Genomic DNA, 27,075 nt, shown 5'->3' on the forward strand with positions numbered 1-27,075 from the left:
GCAGCCGTATTGATATTTCGCGAAAAGGTTTTACTTTACCCTCACGGTCTACAAGTCTCGAGATCATCTCGTGTGGGAAATTCAGCAAAATTGTTAAATTTACGAAATCAATATTGCCCCTTTAAAAGCCGAGGCCACGCCCCCCTGCGTAGTCTCGATGGCGACTCTCATAGTGAATATTTTTGGAAGATTGGTATCCGGAGAAATAGAGACATAATTTCTTATTACGCCAATCGATCTTAACAACATTGGCAGATATTTCTTTTAGCGCTGGGCTGGAAATGAACTGTCATAAAGCAACACGCCAGGAACCAGTGCATGGAGTCTTGAAAAATAAAATGTGGAAAAAACGTTCATTCATCTTGTATGACAGTGGAAATGGAAGCTGACAGAATTTGCAGACATTTGCATTTGATTGCCCATCCTCGTGGTTCTATGGTCATACACAATCTAGTCAGCCTTATTTAATTACACCGGCGATGTTATTTCAATGCAATTTCATGCGAGACGTTATCCTGTTTTTGGAAAGATGCAACATGCTGCGTCCAGTTTTAGAAGTCTTCTTCCTCAGTGTTGAATATTCATGAATACTAAAACGCCAATCATGAAAAGATTGAAAATGCATCTTTAATGAGACGTGTATTTATTTAACTGACAGTACATGAAAACAAGACAGGAAAATACAACGTTTTGGTAAGTTCCGTAAGTTTCCCAGAGACGCGTGTTGCGTGGCATTGGGTACTCCCCGCAAAAAAAACACACAAAAAAAAAAACAAAAAATCCCAACCAAGCAAACAAAAAAAAAACAAACAAACAAACAAAACAAAACAAAATAGCGTCCCCCGAACCCTCCCCCCACCCCGAAAAAAACATCGAAAAAAAAAAACCAACAAAGAAAACAACAAAAAATAATAACCTTACTACATATGAAATTATTTAAGAAGTACTGGGACTGTAACTGATATTTCACAACCACTACTAAATGGATATATGCCACCTTCAATGAAATATTTAAGCCAATAGGTCAAATATTGTTAAAATAGCAACAGATTCAAACTTGTGAGTCAACGAATGCGACGTCAATACGTATTGCATCTGTTTTACTCACAATTTTGAATCTGTTGCTGTTTAACAATAGTTTACCCGTGGGCCTTGAAGATGGCAAATATCCAGTGGGTGTGAATATCAAAGTTACAGTCCCCATTTTTTTTTTTTTTTTTAAATATGTATATACAATTCCATATATAGTAAGGTTATCGGTTCTTGTTTCTTAGCGGCCACTTTATATGCCACAATGGATTAACTATGTAAAAATAAATAAATAAATTGAGAATACTCCCCGAGTGTCTTGTGATATCATAATTTATCAGCACGAGTTGATAAAAGTCAGGACAGGAAAATACAACCGTACGTCGATACTTTTATCAACGAGTGCTGATAAATTATGATATCACAAGACACAAGGGGAGTATTCTTTTTATCATCCATTATCATTTTTTCATTTGCGACAGTTGTAAACAATGTCAGTAATATGGGTTGAATGTCAGCGGTAGACTCGTTAACTAGCAGAACGTCACTAATGGTATATTTAGTGCTGAAACGTAACAAAACATTGTATTGTGATTAAAATTTGACCAATCGCAAATTATAGTGCCAGCGATATCTCCTACAAAAGCCTTTAATGGATGATAAATAAATAATATCAGTCAAACACTGGTAGCAAAAGACACTATGCACGGAGTAATCACCTGTCTTGAGAGGATATTGTAAAGTAATACAGATTTAAATGTAACGTCGCTCGCTGTCACTGAACGCAGGACAGACAGAACGCAGGCCAGGTCATATCATGTCACAGTACATTGACTTCCCCCATGGTGTAATTCCGCATTTATTGCTTTATCCCAGTTTACTGTGGCGCCAAACGAAGTCATTTCAAAGATTACAGCGGGCATTGATTGAAAAAACCGAGCCAGCCTAATTGGTGGGATTGTACAGATATTGTCTAAATTGCACGTAATTGCGACCATTTTATCGGTGATTTCAAGAAAATCAAGATCCGGCCAACACGACTTCTTTAATTTTCAGCCGAATTATACGGACAAATTTATAATGGCTAACCGTTTATGGGTTTTTGTGTTTCGTAATTATTCATTTTTGTGGTCTGTCGCTATTTGTTCCCGCTTGTTAACGATCGTACATTCATAAAACATATATCCATAAACATTGCTTCAATTCACTTTAATAGGCAATGTGTTTTAGAGAATTGGTCATAGGATATTGAGATGTAGCCCGGTGTTAAAGCGCTTGGTCGGTGTAGGATCGATTCCCGTCGTTGGACCCATTAGGCTATTTCTCGTTCCAGCCAATGCACCATGACTGGTATGTGCTATCCTGTCTGTAGGATTGTGCATATAAAAGATCCATTGCTACTAATTCCGTGTAGCATAAAGGGATTTAATTGTTTTCTTTTTCAGTTTTACTGAATAAATGAATAATTTTAGGGTTTGAATGTAGATTTAATTTTTCATGTATTGATGTAATTATTGATGAGCAATAAAGTCTACACGTGTTGTAAAAATAATGTTTAACTTTCTGTCATGTTTATATCAATGGTGTCTTTGGCACGCACTTCGGCTAGATGTCTCTTGGACAGAGAAGTGTTGGCTAGTTGTTAGTGGTTAGTGAGAGAGAAGAAGGTGTAGTGGTTTTACCCCTCCTCACTTGCTCCTGGGTGTTTAACGACACCCCAGCACGGCTATTGGGAGTCAAACTAGTATCGGGATCAAAACCCAGCACTTACCAACCGTACGTCTACATATTGAGAACGACGATTTAAAATGCAGCATAAATTAAAATATCATACAAAAATGCCACACGTTGTAGTTCAATGGTTATGTCCTGGACAAACAGCGAACATGCGAGTCGAGCTAACATTAATGAAAGTTTGAGTAAAATATAGATTATCTTCCCATAATCTTTTTATAAAAACGAGCAGATACCACAATATTAACAGGAATACTAGGATTTGTAGTCTGTGCAATATGAATGTAGTAGAAGACGAATGTCACTTTGTTCTAGTGTGTCCTTTCTACAGTCACATAAGAGACAAATATATTGAACCTTTTTATTATAATAAATCGTCAACATTTAAATTAACGCAACTGTTGTCAACTGACAATTCAAAACAGCTAATTAAATTGTGTAAGTATTTGAACACTGCTACCACGTATAGAACAGACGACACATGACATATGTTATTATACTGTATATTATTGTTATGCATGTATTACTCATTTACTATAGAATGTAACCCGATGCTACATACCATTCCCCGCAATGTGCACATTATATTTTTTTATATACAGTGTATAAATATGTATGTATGCCTACAAAATGTATATGTTTTGGCAAAAAATAAAATGCGTGTTTAGTGGTAGAGTTTCCTCCTAAAATGCTGAGTTATTCCCCTTTCCAATCAATGACAACTGATACATATCAATTGCGTGTTATCATGGTTGTCTGTAAGAACGCATATAAAATATATCCCTTACTGCATACTGTTCGTAAGATGTGGCCTTCATGGTGCGGTGGGTCGCAGGATCGATCTAGATGGAGTCGGGGTTTTCAGTCCCAACCAGTGTTTCAGTACATCAACGGCTGTGCTATCAGTTCTATGGTGGTAATACATATGCAAGATCTCTTGCATCTTTCCAGAAGTAACTATGTGACAGCAGCGGGTATCATCAAGCTCTCTTCCTTCCACACACACTCTGTCTCTCTCGCTCTCTCCCTCTCTCTCTCTCTCTCTCTCTCTCTCTCTCTCTCTCTCTCTCTCTCTCTCTCTCTCTCTCTCTCTCTCTCTCTCTCTCTCTCTCTCTCCCTCCTCTCTCTCTCTCTCTCTCTCTCTCTCTCTCTCTCTCTCTCTCTCTCTCTCTCTCTCTCTCTCTCTCTCAAGCAAATATTCATTTCATTTTTTTTAGAAGTCTCTACCTAAACTGCCCGTGCCGTCCCTGCAGTCGACGCTAAACAAATATTTGACGGTGATGAAGCCCGTGCTGTCGCCGCCACTGTTTGCCAAGATGTCGTACATTGTGGATCAGTTTCGCCAAGATGGCGGCGAGGGAGAGGTCCTCCAGAACTACCTGCTAAAAGTCTACGAGGAGACCGATAACTGGGTATTGTCTTACACACAGTCTTAGTATTAGTAGGTGTGTATGATTTTCGCACTTAGTCGCTTGTTCCTTTTTGGCATAATTCACGCATGTGTACTTGTGTTTAATCCTTTTTTTTTCATTTAGTTTCTTGATCGTTTTTGGACATAATTCATGCAATTGTTCGTGTATTTAAATCATATGATTTTTACCAATAGTTACTTGTTTATTTTTTTGTATAAATCATGTGTGTGTTTAATCATATGATTTTTGCACTTCGTCACTTGTTCCTGTTTAAACATAATTCATGCATGTGTCCATGCGTTTAATCATATATTATTTTGCATTTAGTCGGTTGTTCCTGTTTAAACATAATTCATGCATGAGTCCATGCGTTTAATCATATATTATTTTGCATTTAGTCGGTTGTTCCTGTTTAAACATAATTCATGCATGTGTCCATGCGTTTAATCATATGTTATTTTGCACGCAGTCGCTTGTACATTCATCGACTAGATTAGTCATTTCTTCATTTGTTTTGACATATTCATTTATCAACTTAATTGTTCTTCCTGTAATTATTTCATGGATTCGTGTGTTCGATCAGATCTTGCAATACTGCGAACTCTAGACAGTCCCTTAAAATGTTTTGAACATATTTGCCTATCTACTGGGCTAAAAATAAATTTTGACAAGACTAAATTGATTGTATTTAGGAGTGGAGGTCCTTTGGGATCTTATGGGGGTAAGAAAGGTTCTACAATGAATCACGAGTTGAAACTAGTATATTATCATTTTATAAATGTTTGGGGGCGGGACGTAGCCCGGTGGTAAAGCGTGTGCTTGATGCGCGGTCGATCTGGGATCGATCCCCGTCGGTGGACCCATTGGGCTATTTCTCTTTCCAGCCAGTGCTCCACAACTGGTGTAACAAAGGCCGTGGTATGTACTATCCTGTCTGTGGGATGGTGTATATAAAAGATCCTTTGCTGCTAATCGAAAAGAGTAGCCCATGAAGTGGCGACAGCGGGTTTCCTCTCTCTATATCTTTGTGGTCCTTAAACATATGTCTGACGCCATATAACCGTAAATAAAATATGTTGCGTGCGTCGTTAAATAAAACATTTCCTTCCTTCCTTCATAAATGTTTGTGTATTATTATGTTTACTTCAAAGTCATAAAGCTCAACTATGTCTTGCTACTGAGGTAGACAAAAAAAGAAAAAAGCTTTGAAACAACATTTTATGGCAGTTATTTCAGTAATATACTCGATACAAGAATCTTGCGTGATTAAATGCCTCGCCTGCCACAAACGTTTTCGGTGTCACTGATAGTTAAAGTTAAAGTTTGTTTTGTTTAACGACACCACTAGAGCACATTGATTTATTAATCATCGGCTATTGGATGTCAAACAATTTGTAATTTTGACATATAATTTTAAAAAGGAAACCCGCTACATTTTCCCATTAGTAGCAAGGGATCTTTTATATACACCTTCCCACAGACAGGATAGCACATACTACGACTTTTGACATACCAGTCGTTGTGAACTGGCTGTAACGAGAAATAGCTCAATGAGCCTACCGACAGAAATCGATCTTCGACCGACCGTGCAGCAGGCGTGCGCTTTACTACTGAGCTACGTCCCGCCCCTACTTCGCCCATGTTATTAGTATACAGTATCAAAAGAGAGTTGGGGATATAAGTATAAATGTTAGCTCCTAAAGTTCTGGTGCTATGACAACTCCAATTTCAACTTATGGGTCTATTAAATACTGGTGTAAAATAATACAACGTCCAAGTTTCAGACTGCACAAACACAGTTATGTTATGCTTTCATGGTGCTTGGCACACTACTCCATTGCTTATTTCGAACCCTGTACTCGGGCTACCAGTACATTCATAACTCAAATCCTATTCAAATTTGGACTTGGTTTTGTATGATTAAGCCAGTATGTGGTGACGTTTATAGTTTTATCTCTCTATTTAAAGAAAGACTATATGATATTCTACAAGAATAAACTTCCTCAATTAAAAATGTTAAATCCTTACTATTACAATAACCAGTATAAATCTTTACTTAGTGTTGAAAGTTATTTGCAATTTAATATTCCTTTGATATTTCAAATTGTATTATCAAAATTTGCGTATTTTCGTTTGTATTTTGGGCTAGAGACCTTTTACTGAATAAAATCTGTTTGTGTGTCAGGTATTTTAGCAGGTAGTTTATTATTACTTTTTCTTATGCAGTATTAACGTATTTGCGTTTCGCTTTAAGTACACTCATACATGTATGTGGATACAAACTCTCTTACTCGTTGCAGGCCAACAAATGGTGGCTGGATGACATGTATTTAAAAATTCGTCTACCACTTCCGGTGAATTCCAACCCAGGAATCATTTTCCCCAAACAACGCTTCACAAACCAAAGACAACAAATCAGGTACACACATCAAGTAGCATATTGATACAAATAATTAATATCTTTAACGCTTTCGGAGGTAAAAATTCCACAATTTCTTCAACGCCTTTGGACGTCGAAATTCCATAACAGGATTAATTCGAAGTCGATTTTGATAATGGAGCAGACGATACCATTTAGATTGGACCTCAACCTCAATAGACACCTTGCTATCACGATCATGTACCAAATGGTTGCATGAAATCGAATAATTTCGTATAAAATGAAAACGGTACTATCGAATCAAATAATTCGTTACATTCACAATCGCAAATATCATGAATAATAATAACAACCGTGTTGTTCCGAAGTGGTAATTGATCGTTTTCGGTGACTTTTTCCGTCACAATTTGTACTTCTCCTGATAGGCTAATCTACTATTTTATTTCATTTGTATAAATGTATTAACACATAGACCTGTTTGATACTAGTGAATATGGTCTAAGAGCAACATTCGACCAAGTAATGGCACATTATGCCAAAGGCTATGGGATCGAAAGCCAGTGTGTCATTAACACGTGGTGTTTAAAAAGGTATTTTATATTTAAGTAATGAAAATTTCATTTGATGCAACAATTTGGCAGATTAATGCCCTTCGTAGGGTATTTGATTAAAACCCCCACTAGTTTAACCAAGAACGACCAACCTTGTCACTGGACTACATCCAGACTCCAAACCTTTAAGATTCTTAATAAGAATGTGCCAAAATAAAAGGTATACAATAGCATAAAGAAAGACAGATCAATTTTGTATTTGCATATTTATTTATTCATTTACCAACTTGTTATATATATATTTATTTACGCAGGTACGCCTCTCAACTCGTGTGTGGAGTCTTAGACTATAAGTCGATGATTGACAGGTGTGTATAATTAAATAAAACGGTTTAAACAATGCATTACTTGAATTGAATAGCATTTTAAAAATTCCTATCTGTATTTATAATATAATATAATATAATATAATATAATATAATATAATATAATATAATATAAAACAATCCAAGGTATATTGTAGAATCGGTGCAAAATCTTTCCATTTTCTAAGAAAAGAAACACACGATCACAATGTTTTATAAATCAAAGTTATCAAAGTCAAGAAATTTCAAATTATTGTAATAAGTAGCTATATGCTATTTTTAATGTTCGCTGACAAAAAGAAATAAAGAAGAATAAAGAATTAGTTCATGTAGGTACAAAGAACTAGATACGTACGTAGCACAAATAATACAAAAAAATATAGCCTGGTTATTCAATATTTTAAATTCAACAACATGAATATAAAATTTAACAGAATTCTGAATAAAAGCTTTCTATGCATTGACTCTGCAGCCACACGCTTCCTGTGGATCGGGTCAGCTACAAGGAAAAAGGACAACCTATGTGTATGAGGCAGCACTACGACATGTTTACCTCGTATCGGGCGCCAGGTGTCGTGAAAGACGTACAGATGAAGGGACTGGGTAACCGAGGTCATGACGTCATCACTGTTCTGTGCAAAAACCAGGTAACTGTTTAGCAAACGTTACCTTCCCCCCCCCTCCCCCCCCCCCCAAAAAAAAAGAAGAAGAAGAAAAAAGTATGCATACGTTCAGATGGTACATCTTGTAGCAAAATACCTGTAGTATACGTCTGTGGGCCCGTTCTAGCCAGTGCACCACGACTGGTATATCAAAGGCCGTGGTATGGTGCATATAAAAGACCCCTTGCTACTATTGGAAAAATTAGCGACTATTTATCAAAATTACCAAATGTTTGACATTCATTGGCCGATGATTAATAATCAATGTGCTCGATCTGGATTATCAAAGATTTACAAAGAGAAAACATCCGAGGCACAATGTAAAATATTTCAAGCTAACTTATACATTTTTGACATATCAGGAATACCAATATCTTAACAATAATGAGCTTAAAATAATATGAACATAAAGCAAATGGTTTGAAATACCCCAAAATAGTATGCAAATATAAATCTATTTGTGAACAGCATTGAAGCAGAATTGCGAAGAACACAATGACCCGAATTAAAGGCGGCGTCACACGATAGGAGTTCCTCGTACGGGAACAGCCACAGAATAGCTGATTTTGACAAGACAACATTACGATTTTATCGATTGCTATGCAATCGGTTGTTCTCGTACGATACCAATCTAATTAAAATGAGCTCCACTGGTTACTTACTATTACCTGTGAATCTAACAGCACCCCGTTGGAGCTCATGTCCAGTTGACCTTTCATTCGACCAATCAAAACCTTTACTTGTAAAATCATGCCAGTGATTTGAAAAGAATTTGAAAACATTCGGGATTATGCCTAGGGTATACGAAATGATTCGGGTGAATTACAAAGTATGCCGGAAACTAATTTCAATGTAAAATTTTATATAAAATTCGTTTCAAGACGAAAAAAACAATCCGTGATGCTATAGCCATAAAATCTGTTTATACTAGTATACAATCCAGAGTTTATTACTGCACTTTTCCACCTGTTTTTTAATGTTGAAATAGACCAACAAGTTCGCCTATTGCATAAATAGTCTCGCCCGATATTTTTAGAATTTGTATGCTCCCGAATGACGCTATAAAAGGAGAAGTGTAATTGGTCGATAATTAAATTGTTATTTATAGATAAAATGTCACCTGGACATGGGAGTCCATGCAATGCTGTTAGATCTACTTGTAGACCAGTATCGTTTGGCGTCGCCTTAACACATTTTAAAATAACATTAAACAAAGAGAAAATATATTTAAACATTCTTGATATGTAGTGCATACCAATATTTTAACAATACGTTTATTATAATATCAACAGATAGAAGTTGATTTAAAATGTTATGCAAATAATGTATATTTGTGAACAGCACTGAAAGAGAATCATGCAGGTCATAATGATATAGTATAGTTTATTAGCTTTAAGCCTTCCGGCTCATAGGTATACAGTTAAGGACCACACATATATTGATAGAGGAAACCGGCTGTCGCCACTTCATAGGCTACTCTTTCGATTAACAGCAAGGAATATTTTATATGCACCATCCCACAGACAGGGTAATGCATACCACGGCATTTGTTACACCAGTTGTGGAGCACTGGCTGGAACGAGAAATAGCGGCCCACCGACAGGAATCGATCCCAGACCGACTGCGTATTGAGCGAGCGCTTTACCACTGGGCTACATCCCGCCCCCTGTACTGCAAACAAAACGTATCTATTAAATGTTTATATACATTACATGTTTTCTAGCATAATGTCTCTCTCGTGACTAAACCAGCCTCGGTGGCGTCGTGGTTAGGCCATCGGTCTACAGGCTGGTAGGTACTGGGTTCGGATCCCAGTCGAGGCATGGGATTTTTAATCCAGATACCGACTCCAAACTCTGAGTGAGTGCTCCGCAAGGCTCAATGGGTAGGTGTAAACCACTTGCATTGACCAGTGATCCATAACTGGTTCAACAAAGGCCATGGTTTGTGCTATCCTGCCTGTGGGGAGCGCAAATAAAAGATCCCTTGCTGCTAATCGGAAAGAGTAGCCCATGAAGTGGCGACAGCGGGTTTCCTCTTAAAATCTGTGTGGTCCTTAACAATATGTCTGACGCCATATAACCGTAAATAAAATGTGTTGAGTGAGTCGTTAAATAAAACATTTCTTTCTTTCTTTCAGTTAATATAAGTTATAGAAGCATCTCTCGGGGTTTATGGCTTTTTATGTACCCTCTGTGTGTTCTTTTAAAGAGCACACAGAGGGTACATAAAAAGCCATATACCCCGAGAGATGCTTCTACAACGAATTTATTTTGTCGACATGTTAAACCATATAGTCAAATAATCAAAATAACGCCAGACAATAATTGTTAACAATTTATTAACGGAGCCGTACCACGCGGACTCGAACGAAACCACTTGCCAGTGACGAAAAATAGTTCCATCGATAAACGAGTTTTAACTTCAAATGTTTGTAATATAATAAAAATAAAATTAATTATGTATACTTGACTGATTATTAATGTTATTTATAATCTAATTATTGCTTTAGCATTAACTGGGGTGGCTGGAATCTGTTGGAAATTACAGACGGGGTATATGAGAATTTGGCTCCGCCCACAGGGGTATAAGGCATTTGTCCAACGACAAACAACCAATGAGATTAAATAATTTTACATGAAGGCGAGATAAACGTATTTGTACACTTATAAAAAATATCTCAGTACTATTGATATGCTGATTATACCAAATATCTCCAAAGCCTAGTGATAAAAGTAATTTTTTTAACATGGTAAAGCCAATTAGAACAATTCTGACATTCTAGCATAACATCATATAGTGATTTCAAAATACAGTTATTTGTTTCTAAAAGTTTCAACCAGTATTGAACTATTCTTATTTTCCGAACAATATACAAAGGAAGTCTTCCAAGTTCTGTTAGTACTACTAGATCTGTTGTGTTTCGTTTAACATAACAATTTTTTTTACTGAAATCCATATGAACTTTTTCAACATCATGAGCAGGGTGAAAACCTTATACTTCACAACCATAATTCAAAACACTAGAAACATAGATATCAAAGACATGCAACCTGGCTTAACATAGTTAATTAATTAATTGATTTCAATTTATTTCCGTGCTTTTATCCAATTAAGGTTCAAGCACACTTTCTTGGGCACATATCTCAGCCATCTGGGCTGTCTGACCAGGATAGAGGGTTAGTTGTTAGCTGTTAGTGGTTAGTGAGAGAGAAGTCGGTGTAGTGGTCTTACGCCTACCCATTGAGTCGTTAAAACTCGCTCTGGGTGGGATCTGGTACCGGGCTGCGAATCCAATACTTACCAGCCTTATGTCCGGTGGCTTAACCACAACACCACCGAGGCCGGTCTAACATTAAACAAAGTTTTTGTCTTTATTTAATCATCATCTATTGGATGTCAAACATTTGGTAATTTGACATATTGTCTTAGAGAGGAAACCCGCTACGTTTTTCCATTAGTAGCAAGGGATATTTTATATGCACCATCCCACAGACAGGACAGCACATATCACGGCATTTGATATACCAGTCGTGGTACTCTGGCTGAAACGATAAATAGCTCAATGGGCCCACCGACGGGGATCGATCCCAAACCGACCGCGCATCAAGCAAGCGTCCCGCCCCTAACATTAAACAAAGAGATTATACTTCAACATGTTCGACATGTACTGCAGACCAGTATCTTAAAGTGACAGACCCAAGTTTTTAAACACTACGACGTACTTTTCACTATTAAAACCGTTTTTCATAATTTAAATTAGATGTATTTACATTTTGCTATTTAGAATATTCCTTTTAGTACACCTGAAGTGGTTCTTGTCATCCACGTTATGGTAATACCCATAAATGAATTTTTCTTAATTCTAAAAACGTACGTTCGTCTGAGAAGTAACGGTTATCAAGACAAGTTCTAGATATTTTTAGACAGTATTTCCCCCATTTAAACATCGCATACTTTAGCTTCTCTCTGTTATAACCATATCCAAACATGTGTTGCAGGTTTGTAAATTAACTAAACTTAGTGTCCATTTTCTCGGGCTGAAACTAGCGTCTGCGTCTTTAATAACAATGAGTCGATACTAATGGTAGCACTAAACCAATTAATTTTCGGCTGGGTCAAAGTTCGAGGTGCACCGAACTTTTCATAGAGAAGTTAACACCACAAGTCCTGTGATTGGTTATAAATGTGAGTGTGTTGGTTATAAAAAAAAAAGTTTCATTTAGGCTAAAAATGTATGCAATTTTATTTGAACTATTGCCACTGTGTCATGTAGCCTTGTGCTTGGAACATGTATGGGGTACCTGTAAAAAAAAGTACTAAAATTTTGTGCGAAACTAGGGGTGTTGTAGAAACATCTGGTTATACCGAAAATGAGCCATGAAAGGTACCATTTTCTGCAATTAATACTTTGAGGTAGGGGTTATAGTGTTGATATTTATGGGTCTTAGTTTGGTTGATATATTGCATATAGTGTTTTAAAGCACAAACGTTAACATGAAATTTTATTTGGTATAGTCCAACCTAATATTGAAACAAAGCAGTTGGCTTAAAACTTACCAACAAATGTTATGCAAATGTTGTCTATTTATGAATAGCACTGAAGAATAATCGCGTAGGATACAATGATATAGGTGTAATCTGACCTAAAATATTTTAAGCTAGCATTAAACATGGATATAAATGTAATCCGACTTAACAAAGTTTAAGCTAACAAACAAAAGTAGATTAAACGTTTACATTATTGACATGTACTGCAGGACAGTATTTTAATAACAATAATAAGTCGATAATAATATCGACACAAAGTTGGTTTAAAACTTACCAAACACAATTTATGCAAATATTGTTTATTTATGAACGGTATTGAAAAAGAATCGCGCATGTCACAATAATATACATGCATCTATACAAAACTACAAAAGATACGCGAATATAATTATTTATTACACATCGGTGTAAGATATTGTTCATGTCATAACAATCACGCAATTTCTAACTAGTGTAATATTGGCGTGACGTGAACATGACGTAGATCACTTGCTAACCCAATTCGTACAAAAATACAAAAACTGTTCACTCATTTCATAAAAATGGTATGACAGGCAAGATCGTTTGGTATTCTCTGTGTGTGTATGTGTGTGTGTGTATATATATATATATATATATATATATATATATATATACATACATACACACACATACACAGCAACGGCATGGGACAATTTGTGAGGCCAAAAAGGATTTAATCTATGTATGTAATAGTCAACCTCGACATACATACAATATATAGATATTCATACATCAATACATACTAGCCAGTGCCAGGTCTGCCCACTGTTTCATGCACGTAAGCGGGATCGATCGCGTAGATTGTAGGCCCCATGCATATGGTTGAGTTAAAGAGCTTCCTTTTTATGGAAGCTTCGATAGCTCAGAGCGTATCGTGGTTAGTCTTGCAATTTGCGGGCGAATCGGTGCCATAGGTTCGAGTCCCAGCAACGGCATGGGACAATTTGTGAGGCCAGAAAGGATTTAATTATCCCCTGCGCCAGTGCGTTAATATCTATGTATGTAATAGTCAACCTCGACATACATACAATATATAGATATTCATACATCAATACATACTAGCCAGTGCCAGGTCTGCCCACTGTTTCATGCACGTAAGCGGGATCGATCGCGTAGATTGTAGGCCCCATGCATATGGTTGAGTTAAAGAGCTTCCTTTTTATGGAAGCTTCGATAGCTCAGAGCGTATCGTGGTTAGTCTTGCAATTTGCGGGCGAATCGGTGCCACAGGTTCGAGTCCCAGCAACGGCATGGGACAATTTGTGAGGCCAGAAAGGATTTAATTATCCCCTGCGCCAGTGCGTTAATATCTATGTATGTAATAGTCAACCTCGACATACATACAATATATAGATATTCATACATCAATACATACTAGCCAGTGCCAGGTCTGCCCACTGTTTCATGCACGTAAGCGGGATCGATCGCGTAGATTGTAGGCCCCATGCATATGGTTGAGTTAAAGAGCTTCCTTTTTATGGAAGCTTCGATAGCTCAGAGCGTATCGTGGTAAGTCTTGCAATTTGCGGGCGAATCGGTGCCACAGGTTCGAGTCCCAGCAACGGCATGGGACAATTTGTGAGGCCAGAAAGGATTTAATTATCCCTTGCGCCAGTGCGTTAATATTTATGTATGTAATAGTCAACCTCGACATACATACAATATATAGATATTCATACATCAATACATACATACATACATACATACAAATATACATACATATAATTAATTTGATATACAAAATGTCAAACTGGACTTAAAATGTTCCTGTTTGTGGGAAAATGCATATTAAAAAAAGCTCTTGCTGCCAATGTAAAGATATATCGGTTTACTCTAAGACATATGTCATAATTATCAAATAATGGTTACGAGATTGCAACCTCCTTTGTGAAAACTATAAAATGTGTATTGTACATGTATAATTCAGATATCTGTAATGCTATATGAACTGTATGTTTATGGTTTGTAAGACTACTGTAAACCTCGGAAACTAATTGATCCGTCAGTAATGACTGCATCTGATGCCATCCAGCAATTTGAAAACGGTAATTACTGATATTTGTATTCCAGGTTATGAGCAGCTAAGTAGTTGTTGACGACTGGTCGGGTCTTAAAAACATCAATTAAAATAGTTTATTGCCCTTTGTAGATGTTTGCCATGGAGGTCACTTCAAATTCCGCCACAGCGTCTTACGAAAAGATTTATCAACAACTTGAACTCATAACAAAGCTGGCAGACGTGGACGCTGGCAACGCGCCATCTATCGGTGTTCTGACGTCACAGTCACGTGACAGATGGGCAGAATCGAGAATAACTCTTCAGAAAGGTAGCAATTACGTTTATGATTTCAGTGTTCTGCACTATTTGTAATTTTATTAATTTATTCTATCGTTCATTAAAAGGGACAGACCCTAGTTTTTAAACACTAAGGCATATTTTTTATTATTAGAGCCGTTTTTGATAACTGAAATAATACTTTACTTAGATTTTATTGTTTATTCATTTCCGTACATCCAAAGTGTTTCTGGTCATTCTGGTGTTTTTAATATCATAAAATGCATTTTTCATATATTTAAAAACGCACGTGCATCTGAGAAGTAAGTTATGAAGCCGAGTTTTAGTCTATTTTTAAGTGTATTTCACCGTCTAAACGTCACAGACTCTCGTTTCACACTGTTATCGAAATGTGTTATAGGTTTGTAGATTAACTAAACTTAGTGTCCTTTTTTACGATTTGAAACTAGGGTCTGCAACTTTAAACAATGGAAATTGCACCACATATTCACATATTGTTTATTAGTAAAGTAATATAATCGAAACTATCCACAATCAGCTGGATATTTAACCGGCCTCGGTGGTGTCGTGGTTAAGCCACCGGACTGGTAGGTACTGGGTTCGCAGCCCGGTACCGGCTCTCACCCAGATCGAGTTTTAACGACTACACCCTCTTCTCTCTCACTAACAAACTAACAACTAACCCACTATCCTGGACAGACAGACAAGATAGCTGAGGTGTATCCCCTAGGACAGCGTTTTTGAACCTTAATTGAATATAAGCACGAAAATAAGTTGAAATGAAATTAATGATGTTTAAACATTTAAAGATATAACCACGTACGTATAAAATGTCATTGTAATCAAACTCGTATCTACACAAGACAGTTAAACTATGTTTTTACAACGTGAATCACTGTTAGATTCTTCGTCGGTAGGAGGACCGCCACTCTCGATACATTAAATTTCTACATCGAAGTACTGCTATTTCCAAGACTTGTTTGGCATATCTACACAACATAGAGCTCAATTAATATACTGTTCAAAATAAGTACGGGATATTCAAATATATCGTTAAATAATGGAGTTAAACTCAGTTTGTTCATTACATTTTTTATTAAGAATTATTGCAAAAATACAAGGGTTAATACATTAGCGTGAAATGTTCATGTCTGGGTAGTTGGATGTGTGTAGATGAAAAAGAAATTGATGCTAAAGATAGAGAGATTACAATTGACGTCTTTGCTTCAGTAGTTAGTAACGGGTGGAACTCTTTCACGATTGACTAAACATGAGCGGTACCGGCGAGGCATGCTCCTTATCTGGCGTCCAATTTTATTTGGCGATGGGGGTTAGGTGTGTGTGTGTGTGTGTGTGTGGGGGGGGGGGGGGGGGGGGGGGGCTGGCTCATTTTTCTTGAAGCCCAAAATCCAGCTCGGCCAAAGTGTCCGGCTAACGTTCACGTTCTCTGAGACGACGCCTCATAATGTCCCAGATTTGTTCGATGAGTGAAAGGTCGGGGCTCAGAGCTGGCCAAGGAAGTGTGTTAAACGTGTGTTTTGCTGTCATTAGTCTACTTCGATGAGCACTGGCTATGTTTATCAGAGTATATTTATTCTGTGTTGTTGTTGGTAATGGTGGTGGTGGTGGTGGTGGTGTCGGTGGTGGTGTTTCATTGGTGTCTTACTGGGTTTATTTATCGTTGTAGACCCCAGTAATAGGGAGTCGCTGGAGCTGATAGAACAGAGCATATTTATTCTGTGTCTGGACGATGGAACTGTTCCACGCTACGAGTCCAGTAAGAAGCTGGATGACACGGCTCTGGCACTGCACATGTTGCACGGGCAGGGTACGAATGTTAACACGTGCAACAGGTGGTTTGACGCCACTATGCAGGTTAGTACATAGATAATGTTATATGCAGGACATTGTGCAATGGTGGGTGTAGACTGTCTAGACTGTACCAAGCGAAGTATTTAGGGGGTCGGCTAATGCTCCCCCGAAAACTACACTGAAAAAAAGAAAATGTGCTTGGAACGAGGGGGAGGGGGGGGGGGGGGTATTCGACCGTCATCCTACACACGCGTCTGATTACGTGCCATTTGTCCGACGAATTGTTTCAAAACGTATCTAAAGTAAATGGTATCTAATGCTTACACTGACGACAGACAAGTTGTCTGTTTTTGTACAACTCATCTGTCGTACAGGCATATGTAGTTGCCTACAGTGGAGTTGTCAGATTACGTGTGTATAAAGCGGCGTTCTCATTTTTGCGATTTGTTGCACCGACTTGTCGCATGCGATTTGTCATAAAAAAAATATAGGATATGTTCTAATCGGTATGACTTCGACACGACTTTAGTGTTCTCACAGGTCGGCATGTTGGCATATAACGAGAACGCCCCTTTAAGTAGTGTTCTTTCATACGGTTGCAACTTGCAATCTAATACTTAAAACAGTAGCTAAAATGTAAGTTTTGAATACTGCTGTAAAACAGAAGTACAAATGTTTCTTGCGCTCAAATTTAATAATAGTGTAATGTTTACTAAAATATTTTTAAAAAAATAAATGTATTTTTTATTATCACTTATTTTTTGTTATATTGGACATTTCTTGCAGTTTGTCGTCGCCGCCAACGGGTCCTGTGGTATGAACTACGAACACTCTGTGGCAGAAGGAATCGCTGTTGTACAAATGGTCGACCACGCCCTTCGATATGTGTAATTATAATTTATAAGTTAAAGTTCTGTTTTATTGAGATACCTCTACTCGTTTTGCGACACATGTTTCCATTACTGGATACGAATTTAATAGCATCTTTTCTCCATATTCATAGAAGATATAATGATAGTTATTGTACCATTGGATACACATAATAGCATTCTTGTGGATATAAACAGATGCAAGTACAGATACCAAAAATAAAGAGAAAAGAAACCCTATTCATCATCCACAATATACAACACTAAATTACCCAGAAAACGCGTCTTTGATCATCTTTATTTTAATATTTTCCGTGGAGCATGCCCCCGAACTCCCTACAGATCACGCTCCCTGTGGGAATACGGCTCAAATTCCGTCGGCAAACTCAAACTTGGATTTTTAGTTTTTACAATTGAGAGACCCCTCCTTTATAAAATTACGGGTCCGCCCCTGAATCGAGTACTCTACCGACTGAGCTAGACCATGCCCCCTTGGGTCTATCTAGACTGATCCATCCTACAATATATTGCACTTCATACGAGCACACTACCTCTGGACTATATCTCGCCCCCGTGAGCCAGGTATACTCATCAAAATTAATTAAAGACCAGTAAAAAGTCAAGTTTGTTTTATTTAACGACGCCACTAGAGCACATTGATTTTTTTTTTATCTTATCGTTGGCTATTGGACGTCAAACACTCTTTTTTTTAGAGGAAATCCGCTGTCGCCACATAGGCTACTCTTTTACGACAGGCAGCATGGGATCTTTTATTTGCGCTTCCCACAGGCAGGATAGCACAAACCATGACCTTTGTTGAACCAGTTATTGATCACTGGTCGGTGCAAGTGGTTTATACCTACCCATTGAGCCTTGCGAAGCACTCTTAAAGACCAGTAGATATTTTTCGGCATTTTCTTCAAAATTGTTTAAACACTATGGCATATTTTTCACTATTAGAGCTGGCTTTTTATAACTGAAATCAGACATTACTTAGGTTTTATTTCTTAGATTATCCATGTCAGTACATCCTGGTCTTCATGTTGTTTTAAAAAAAAATTTAATGTACTTTTAATATTTTAAAGACGCACGTACTTGTGAAAAGTAGACAAACTCTAGTTTACTTTTTAAGGATATTTCCCTGTTTCACAGACTCTTGTTTCACTATGTTAAAACTTTATCCAAATGTGTTATATAATAGGTTTGTAAACTTTTTTTCTTTTTTTTAACGACACCACTAGAGCATATTGATTTATTAATCATCCACTATTGGATGTCAAACATTCGGTAATTATGACATATAGTCTTAGAGAGGAAACCCGCAATATCTTTCTATTTCATTTCATTTCATTTCAACTTGTTTTCGTGCTTATATCCAATTAATGTTCAAGCAGGTTGTCCTGGGCACACACCTCAGCTAGCTAGGCTGTCTGTTATTGGTTAGTGAGAAAGAAGAGGGTGTAGTGGTCTTATCCATTGACTCGTTAAAACTCGCTCTAGGTGGGAGCCGGTACCGGGCTGCGAACCCAGTACCTACCAGTACGGTATTTTTCTATTAATAGCAAGGGGCCTTTTATATGCATCATCCTATAGACATGTCTATGGGATGGTGCATATAAAAGATCCCTTGCTACTAATCGAAAAATGTAGCTGGTTTCCTCTAGAACTATATGTCAAAATTACCAAATATTTGACATCCAATAGCCAATGATTAATATACCAATGTACTCTAGTGGTGTTATTAAACAAAATAAACTTTAACTTTAACTGTCAGTGACACGAAAACGTTTGTGGCAGGCGAGACATTTAATCACGCAGAATTACTGTGTCGAGTATATTATTGAAATAACTTCCATAAAATAGATAATGCTGTTTCAAATGTACTCGGGCAACAGCAGAAAGAAGGAAAAACGGCTGACTCTGCAGTTATTCAATTGTGTTTATTATTCAATGTCATCTGGTGCAATTAAGCATGCATATATCATCTGGTTACTGTCAATAGAGACATTCTATCTTCCTGTAGATGCGTCAATCGAGTTATTTAAATATAACAACACACAAACTCTAGATTAGTACGGTGCACTGCTTAACTTCATTAAGCTTTGTTTAAGGTCACCCCCACACACACAAAAAAGGGCGACACCAGAGTGACGTACATAGTGGCGTTAATGTCTATTTATAGAACCGGATGTTAGCAATTTGCCTTCGACTCCATTGAGACTTATGATAATTAACTAAATTTAGACGACTCTTTTGTTTGACAAAAGATAATAAAAACAAACATAAAATAAACCATGGTCGACTGGGAGATTTGTATTCAATTATATACAATCACGGTTATTTATAAAGATACTGCCGTAGACTCCCAAGGGAGGTAATAAAGACATTGTTTCATGGTTACTCTCTAAATGATTCAACTTGTCTTGTTCAATCAACGTGTTGCAATACTTCTATTGGGGGTAAGTGGACTACAAAGAAAATATAATTTTGTGTTTTAGAACAGTAAATGGTTAGAGCAGACCTCACCATTTAAGGGGGTGTCTGGCTTCCCATCTAGTTCAAGGGGGGGGGGGGGGGGGATTTAGATCATCTTAACATGTGAATTATTTTTTAAATAGTATTACAAAAGAATTAAATAACAATGCTCAATATGGTCATATTTTTAATAGGGGTTGGGGGACATTTGTAGATCCTCCCTGGCCATTAAGGGGCGCTGCTGAGGTGGGTCCATATATGTAAGGGCTTGTAATGGGTCTAGGTTACTATATAGGTATATGTGTGCCACGTTTTGTGCTTTTAACCATTGTTTTGGACAGCCACCCAACTATAATGGCTCCCAGTAATCTAGGGGCGGGACGTAGCCCAATGGTAAAGTGTTCGCTTGATGCGCGGTCCGTCTAGGATCGATCCCCGTTGGTGATCCCATTTGGCTATTTCTCGTTCCAGCCAGTGCTCCACAACTGGTGTAACAAAGGCCGTGGTATGTGTTATCCTGTCTATGGGATGGTGCATATAAAAGATCCCTTGCTGCTAATCGAAAAAGAGTAGCCGATGAAGTGGCGACAGCGGGTTTCCCTACTCGATATCTGTGTGGTCCTTAACCATATGTCTGACGCCATATAACCGTAAAAAAAATGTTGAGTGCGTCGTTAAATAAAACATTTCCTTCCTTCCCTTAGTAATCTAATTTAGGGGAGCATTTAATCACTCCCCTCAGTTTGTCTCATAGCGAGGTCTGTTACAGTCCTACATTCAGGTCATAAATAATGTGTGGCTGGGGACGTGTAATAACCGGCCCTGAACGTGGTTAAAGGGACATACCCTAGTTTTTAAACACTATATTTTTTTACTATTATAGCCGTTTATGATAACTTAAATCATACTTTACTTAGATTTTATTGTTTAGATTATCAATTTCCGTACATTCGAAGTGTTTTTGGTCATCCTGGTGTTTTTAATATCACAAAATGCATTTCTCATATTTAAAAAAAAAAACGCACGCGCGTCTGAGAAGTAACAGTTATGGAGTCGAATTTTTGTCTTTTTATAGGGGGTATTTCACCATTTCAAAGTTACAGACTCGTGTTTCACTGAGTTGTAATTTTATCCAAATGTGTTACAGGTTTGTAGATTAACTAAACTTAGTGTTACTTTTCACGGATTGAAACTGCGGTCTGTTCCTTTAATAACTTTCGATAGTCATAATTAGTAATCTTCCGTGATAGTGAATTTTATCTAGCCATGATCGCGGGTAGGGGCGAGATCTAACTCAGTCAGTAGAACGCTCGCCTGAGGTGTTTGGTCGTAGGATCGAACCACCATTCTCTGATTCGGTAGTCCCCCATCCCAGCTAGTGCCCTATGTCTGGTATAACAAAAGTCATGATATGTGTTGTCCTCTCTTTGGAAGAGGGCATATGAAGGATCCCTGGCTGCTAACGAAAAACCGGCCTCGGTGGTGTCATGGTTAAGCCATAATACATAAGCCTGGTGGGTACTGGGTTCGCAGCCCGATACCGGCACCCACCCAGAGAGAGTTTTAACGACTCGATGAGTAGATGTAAGACCACTACACCGAATTCTCTCAAGCTAATACCTCACCACTAACCCACTGTCCTGGACAAACAGCCCAGATAGCTGAGCTGTGTGCCCAGGACAGCGTACTTGAACCTTAATAGGATATAAGCACGAAAATAAGTAAAAATAAATGAGTGAATATTACGAAAAAACTAAATAGTGGGTTTCCTAAGACTATATGTCAGTTATCAAATATTTGACATACAACGAGCCAGTAGCCAATAGTTAATAAATTAGTGTGCTCTAGTGGTGTTGTTAAACAAAACAAACTTTAACTGGTCGCGGGTATAACTCTCCCCGAACGTGGATAATAGCGTGTTCTAATTACCGTAATACGTTGCCCTGATCGTGGATAATAATGTGTCCTGAACACGGACATTAACTGCCCTGATCGCGGATAATATATACATTGTCTCCAAAGCGAATAACAGACACAGCAGAGCAGAAGGTGCTGGAATCAAAAATATTATTGATAGTAAATCTTAAGGCAGATATGAATTTTACTTGTAGAATGCAGGAAATTGCATTTCAGAACATCTATATTTTAAAATTTTACGGGGAAGCATACCCCCGAACCCCGTAACATTTTGCCCTCGATCTCGGTTAGGCCCCCCCCCCCCCCCCCCCCCCATGTCTACTTGCTTCCGTCGTCCCTAGATAATACCTTACCCTGAACACGAATAATAACTTGCTAAGATCACGAATAATAAGGTTCCCTTATCGCAAATAATAACTTTCTTTGATCACGATTAGTAACTTGCCCTGATCACGGAAATTTCCCTGATGCATATAATACCATGACTTGAGTCAAGTTCAGTCGAACAGCTTTTCGCTAACGTTCGCTAGACTAGTTTTTTCGCTTCACAGTAAACTGAATGACCACTTCGAGAACCAATCAAAATAGTTTTCAAATGTTAGCGAAAAAAACCCAACTCCCAGTCTGGAGCTCGTCGACGTGTTTGTTTCGCTTGTGCACACTGCAGCGAAGTGAAGTTTTCTACTGGGATGTATGCGGCCATTGGAACTGATTGAACGCTGGAACGCTTGTCGTTTCGAGAGTCTGCACCACCAGGTTGGATTCTTTTTTAGCGAGATTCCTCGCCCCCACGTCATTTCTCCGTTTGACTATGTTGACTTGTTTTTTTCGTGACTCGTATGACGGCTATTCTGCAGAACGCCACGGTTGTTCGCGTTTAGTCTCTACATGTCCGAGCCTGTCCTAGCAGCACTGGAAGATTGACCGCCCCACTCTAAGAAGAAATAGGAAGCGGGGTCGGCCCCTACTACTCTTTTCTAGACTTTACTTTGTTTTATTGTGATACCATCTCGTATCCTCCGGAGTCGGGCCCGTTCGCACCACTATACCAACCCATGACGACTGGACTATACCCTAGTCTGATTCTCTCTCTCGTTCAGACGGATCCGGCTTCTCAAGATCTGTATTTCAGCACAGCACTACACCTTCAATGTCTACTGACTGTCAATCTAGGGGTTTTCTTGACGGGATGCAACCCATCTCATCCCTACAAGCTGTGCACCCTAACGGCCGTAACGAGGCCACTCATGTGGACATATAGATCGGACTTTAAACTTTTAGACCGTCGTTCAAAAGTTTATGTCGAAATTACTTTCTTTTTTCAATATTATTAAATAGTCCGATCCTCTCTTCTTTCTCTTATTTATTTTTGGACTGTCCTTCTAAAATGCTCCAAATTATATAAATATTCGACCGAGCAGTCAATTCTTTTTATTTTTGGCTTGTAACTTTTTTTCTTCTTCTTCTTCTTCTTTTAAAAAAAATTCTATTAACCTTTTTACTAATTGCTATTTTCAAAATTCTGCCCATTTTCAACTCTATCCCCTCCATCCCGAGTCAGGCCACCGATCTTATCTAATTTCTTTTTGACCACCCGATCTAATCTAGCGACCAAATGTAATCAGTAGAATTTTCTTTATTAATTATATTAATTAGAGATGCGCATCAAAATTTTAAAGGCCCACTATTTAATTTTTGGATGTAAATTTCAAAATTGTCCGCTTCATTTTTTTTCTGTCCCGGGACAAGCCCCTGGCTATCCAGAGACAGGCACCGGGACGGACATGCTCGAAACTCTAGTGGTATATGAGCATGTAAAAATTATTCGCACTCGCACCCAACTCAGCCAGACTGAGCAGAAAAACGTCCGCTAGACTGACTTATGCGTTGAACCAAATGGTCACGTCAGGAACCAATCAAATAATTTGCGAACGTTAATGAAACGTTCGCTGGCTGAATTTAGGGCTGATCGCGGATAATAAATAGATCTTATGTCTATAATAGCACGACCTGATCGTAGATAATAACATGACATGGTCGTGGATAATATGACCTGATCGTAGATAATAACATGACCTGATCGTGGATAATAACATGACCTGATCGTAGATAATAACATGACATGGTCGTGGATAATATGACCTGATCGTAGATTATAATATGACCTGATCGTGGATAATAGCATGACCTGATCGTAGATAATAACATGACATGGTCGTGGATAATATGACCTGGTCGTAGATAATAACATGACCTGATCGTAGATAATAATATGACATGATCGTGAATAATAACATAACCTGATCGCGGATAATAACATGACATGATCGTGAATAATAACATGACCTGATCGTGGATAATAACATGACATGATCGTGAATAATAACATGACATGATCATGGATAATAACATGACATGTTCGCGGAGAATAACATGACCTGATCGTGAATAATAACATGACCTGATCGTGGATAATAACATGACATGATCGTAGATAATAATATGACATGATCGCGGATAATAGCATGACCTGATCGTAGATAATAACATGACATGATCATAGATAATAACATGACATGATCGCGGATAATAACATGACCTGATCGTGGATAATAACACGACCTGATCGTGGATAATAACATGACATGATCGTGAATAATAACATGACCTGATCGTGGATAATAACATGACATGATCGTAGATAATAACATGACATGATCGTAGATAATAACATGACCTGATCGTAGTTATAACATGACCGTATCGTGAATAATAACATGACCTAATCGTGGATAATAACATGACATGCTTGTAGATAATATGATTTGATCGCAGGTAATAAATTGTCCTGGTCGCGGGCAATAACCTTTCTAATCGCGAGTAGGCCTAATATAATTATTATTATACCTAATTGCAGGTAATAACTCACCTCCATCGCTGGTATTAAATGTTCAAAGCTGGCTGCAGGAATCAATGATCAGAGGTTACATAATTACTGACCGCGTAACGCGATGCATTGACTTCTATGCTCGGGCATAAATCTGACTGCACGGTTCGGGCGATCCCGGGAGGGGAATAAAAGTTAATTGAAACAGCACGATTTAGTCATATCACAGACGCGCTGTACAGAATGCTGTCATTCTCAGCCTGTACGTGACACGTGGAGTCTCTAGCGGCGAATCGTAATATTTCACTAACTCAGAGTTACCCCCACCGGGGGTATAAATGTCAATCACAACCAGAGTGAGTGGTTTGTCTTACAGCATTCTAAATAAGAACACTGGCGTTGATGTTTATGACACAACTGCAAAGCAAAAATTACTAGAACAAAAAATATAGAAAATGTGTTTGCTGGCTGACAAAATTCTATAAAAGAAAGTAATACACATTTTGTGGAGAAAATTGAGTAGTAAAATGTATGCGTTAATAAGTCCATAAATTTGAATACCAAACCATTAAACATATTCAGTATCGTATCTTAAGGACACAGCCAGTTGTTTTTCAGGGGGAATACGTAAGACATACACAATAGCAGAGATTCTAACGGGGCAATTGCTTTTCGGGGTGGGGGGGGGGGGGGGGGGGGGTGCTACTCACGCCTTCCCGTCTATGGGATTGCATATCTCTGCACAAAATCAAGACCAAATTTTTGCATCACAAAATGTTTTGGTTTTTTGTTCTTTTTCTTTATTTGTGTGTGTGTTCTACAGCACTTCCAGTATTAAAACTACACTAACATGTATTGTGTTTATGACAGTCTATGCCAGAAAATGCCAGCGACAAAGACTTTACATTACCACATTATAAACAACAATTATATACACCATTCGGTAAATACTGGATTTTGGGGATACTTTAGGATTTGAGATGTAACTCATGCAAATACGTCTCTTGGATCCATGCCTGACACAAACAGTTACAATAAGGCAGATTTATTACCATAAAATAAATTAGAATGTTGTTTATAAATATAATATCAGGAAGCTATATATTACACACACACACACACACACACACACAGAGAGAGAGAGAGAGAGAGAGAGAGAGAGAGAGAGAGAGAGAGAGAGAGAGAGAGAGAGAGAGAGAGAGAGAGAGAGAGAGAGAGAGAGAGAGAGGATTTGAGAGAACGAGGTCAGTGTAGAAGATTCAACATGAGCATGGGTGGAAGCCGGTACTAGGATTTGAACCCAGAATCTACCAGCCTCACTGCCGACAACTTAACCAGAATACCACTGAGGTCGGAAGCCGGTACTGGGCATGGATATCAAACAGTTAGTAATTTGTATATATAGTCTTAGAGAGGAAACCCGCTAAATTTTTTCATTAGTAGCAATGGATCTTTTATATTCACCATCCTACAGACAGGATAGCACATACCACGGCCTTTGGTATACACACACACACATACACACACACACACACAGAGACACACACACACACGCACACATACACACACACACACACACACAGAGAGACACACACACACACACACGCACACAAATACATACACACACATATATATATACACACACACACACACACACACACACACACAGAGACACACACAGATAGACAGACAGAAACCTCTCTTCTGCGTTAGCCAACTAGTAACTGTAATATTTTTAAAAAACCAGTGTCAGTTGGCAGGATTCGAACATGGTATTTGGCAGCCCGCGACCTTGACCACACTGCATTCATTCACACTAAGTATTTGTAACTTGTTTTCACAGAGAGAGCACGCAAACTGAAAAGTCACCGCCAGTTTCAAATGGGTTGGAGTTTTCCATTCCCAGAAAACTGACTTGGAACATCTCCACCAATACGCTGAAGGCCATAGACGTGGCCATCCCAAACATTGACAAGTAAGTGAGATATTTAACATTTTATGGTTTGTATTGATATTTTATTTATGGTACATAGAACAGATGCATAGTATGTATGATACAGTATTTAACCTTGGTAGCTCGCGTTTTGGAAAACCAAAACAAAAAAAACAAAAAC

The 27,075-nt window shown here is 38.1% G+C and overlaps 1 protein-coding gene across 1 annotated transcript in view; it reads left to right on the plus strand.

Moving 5' to 3' along the window:
- LOC121379781 (choline O-acetyltransferase-like) overlaps positions 1 to 27,075 on the plus strand; it is a 62,206-nt gene that overhangs the window by 13,838 nt on the left and 21,293 nt on the right. Inside the window, exons 2-9 of the mRNA XM_041508433.1 lie at positions 3,981 to 4,175; positions 6,476 to 6,594; positions 7,421 to 7,474; positions 7,944 to 8,118; positions 14,855 to 15,032; positions 16,689 to 16,876; positions 17,600 to 17,700; positions 26,805 to 26,936. Coding sequence (XP_041364367.1) covers positions 3,981 to 4,175; positions 6,476 to 6,594; positions 7,421 to 7,474; positions 7,944 to 8,118; positions 14,855 to 15,032; positions 16,689 to 16,876; positions 17,600 to 17,700; positions 26,805 to 26,936 — 1,142 coding nt within the window. The remainder of the gene's footprint in view (positions 1 to 3,980; positions 4,176 to 6,475; positions 6,595 to 7,420; positions 7,475 to 7,943; positions 8,119 to 14,854; positions 15,033 to 16,688; positions 16,877 to 17,599; positions 17,701 to 26,804; positions 26,937 to 27,075) is intronic.

This window comes from Gigantopelta aegis, chromosome 8, assembly GCF_016097555.1.
Source record: "Gigantopelta aegis isolate Gae_Host chromosome 8, Gae_host_genome, whole genome shotgun sequence".
Classification (NCBI taxonomy): domain Eukaryota; kingdom Metazoa; phylum Mollusca; class Gastropoda; order Neomphalida; family Peltospiridae; genus Gigantopelta; species Gigantopelta aegis.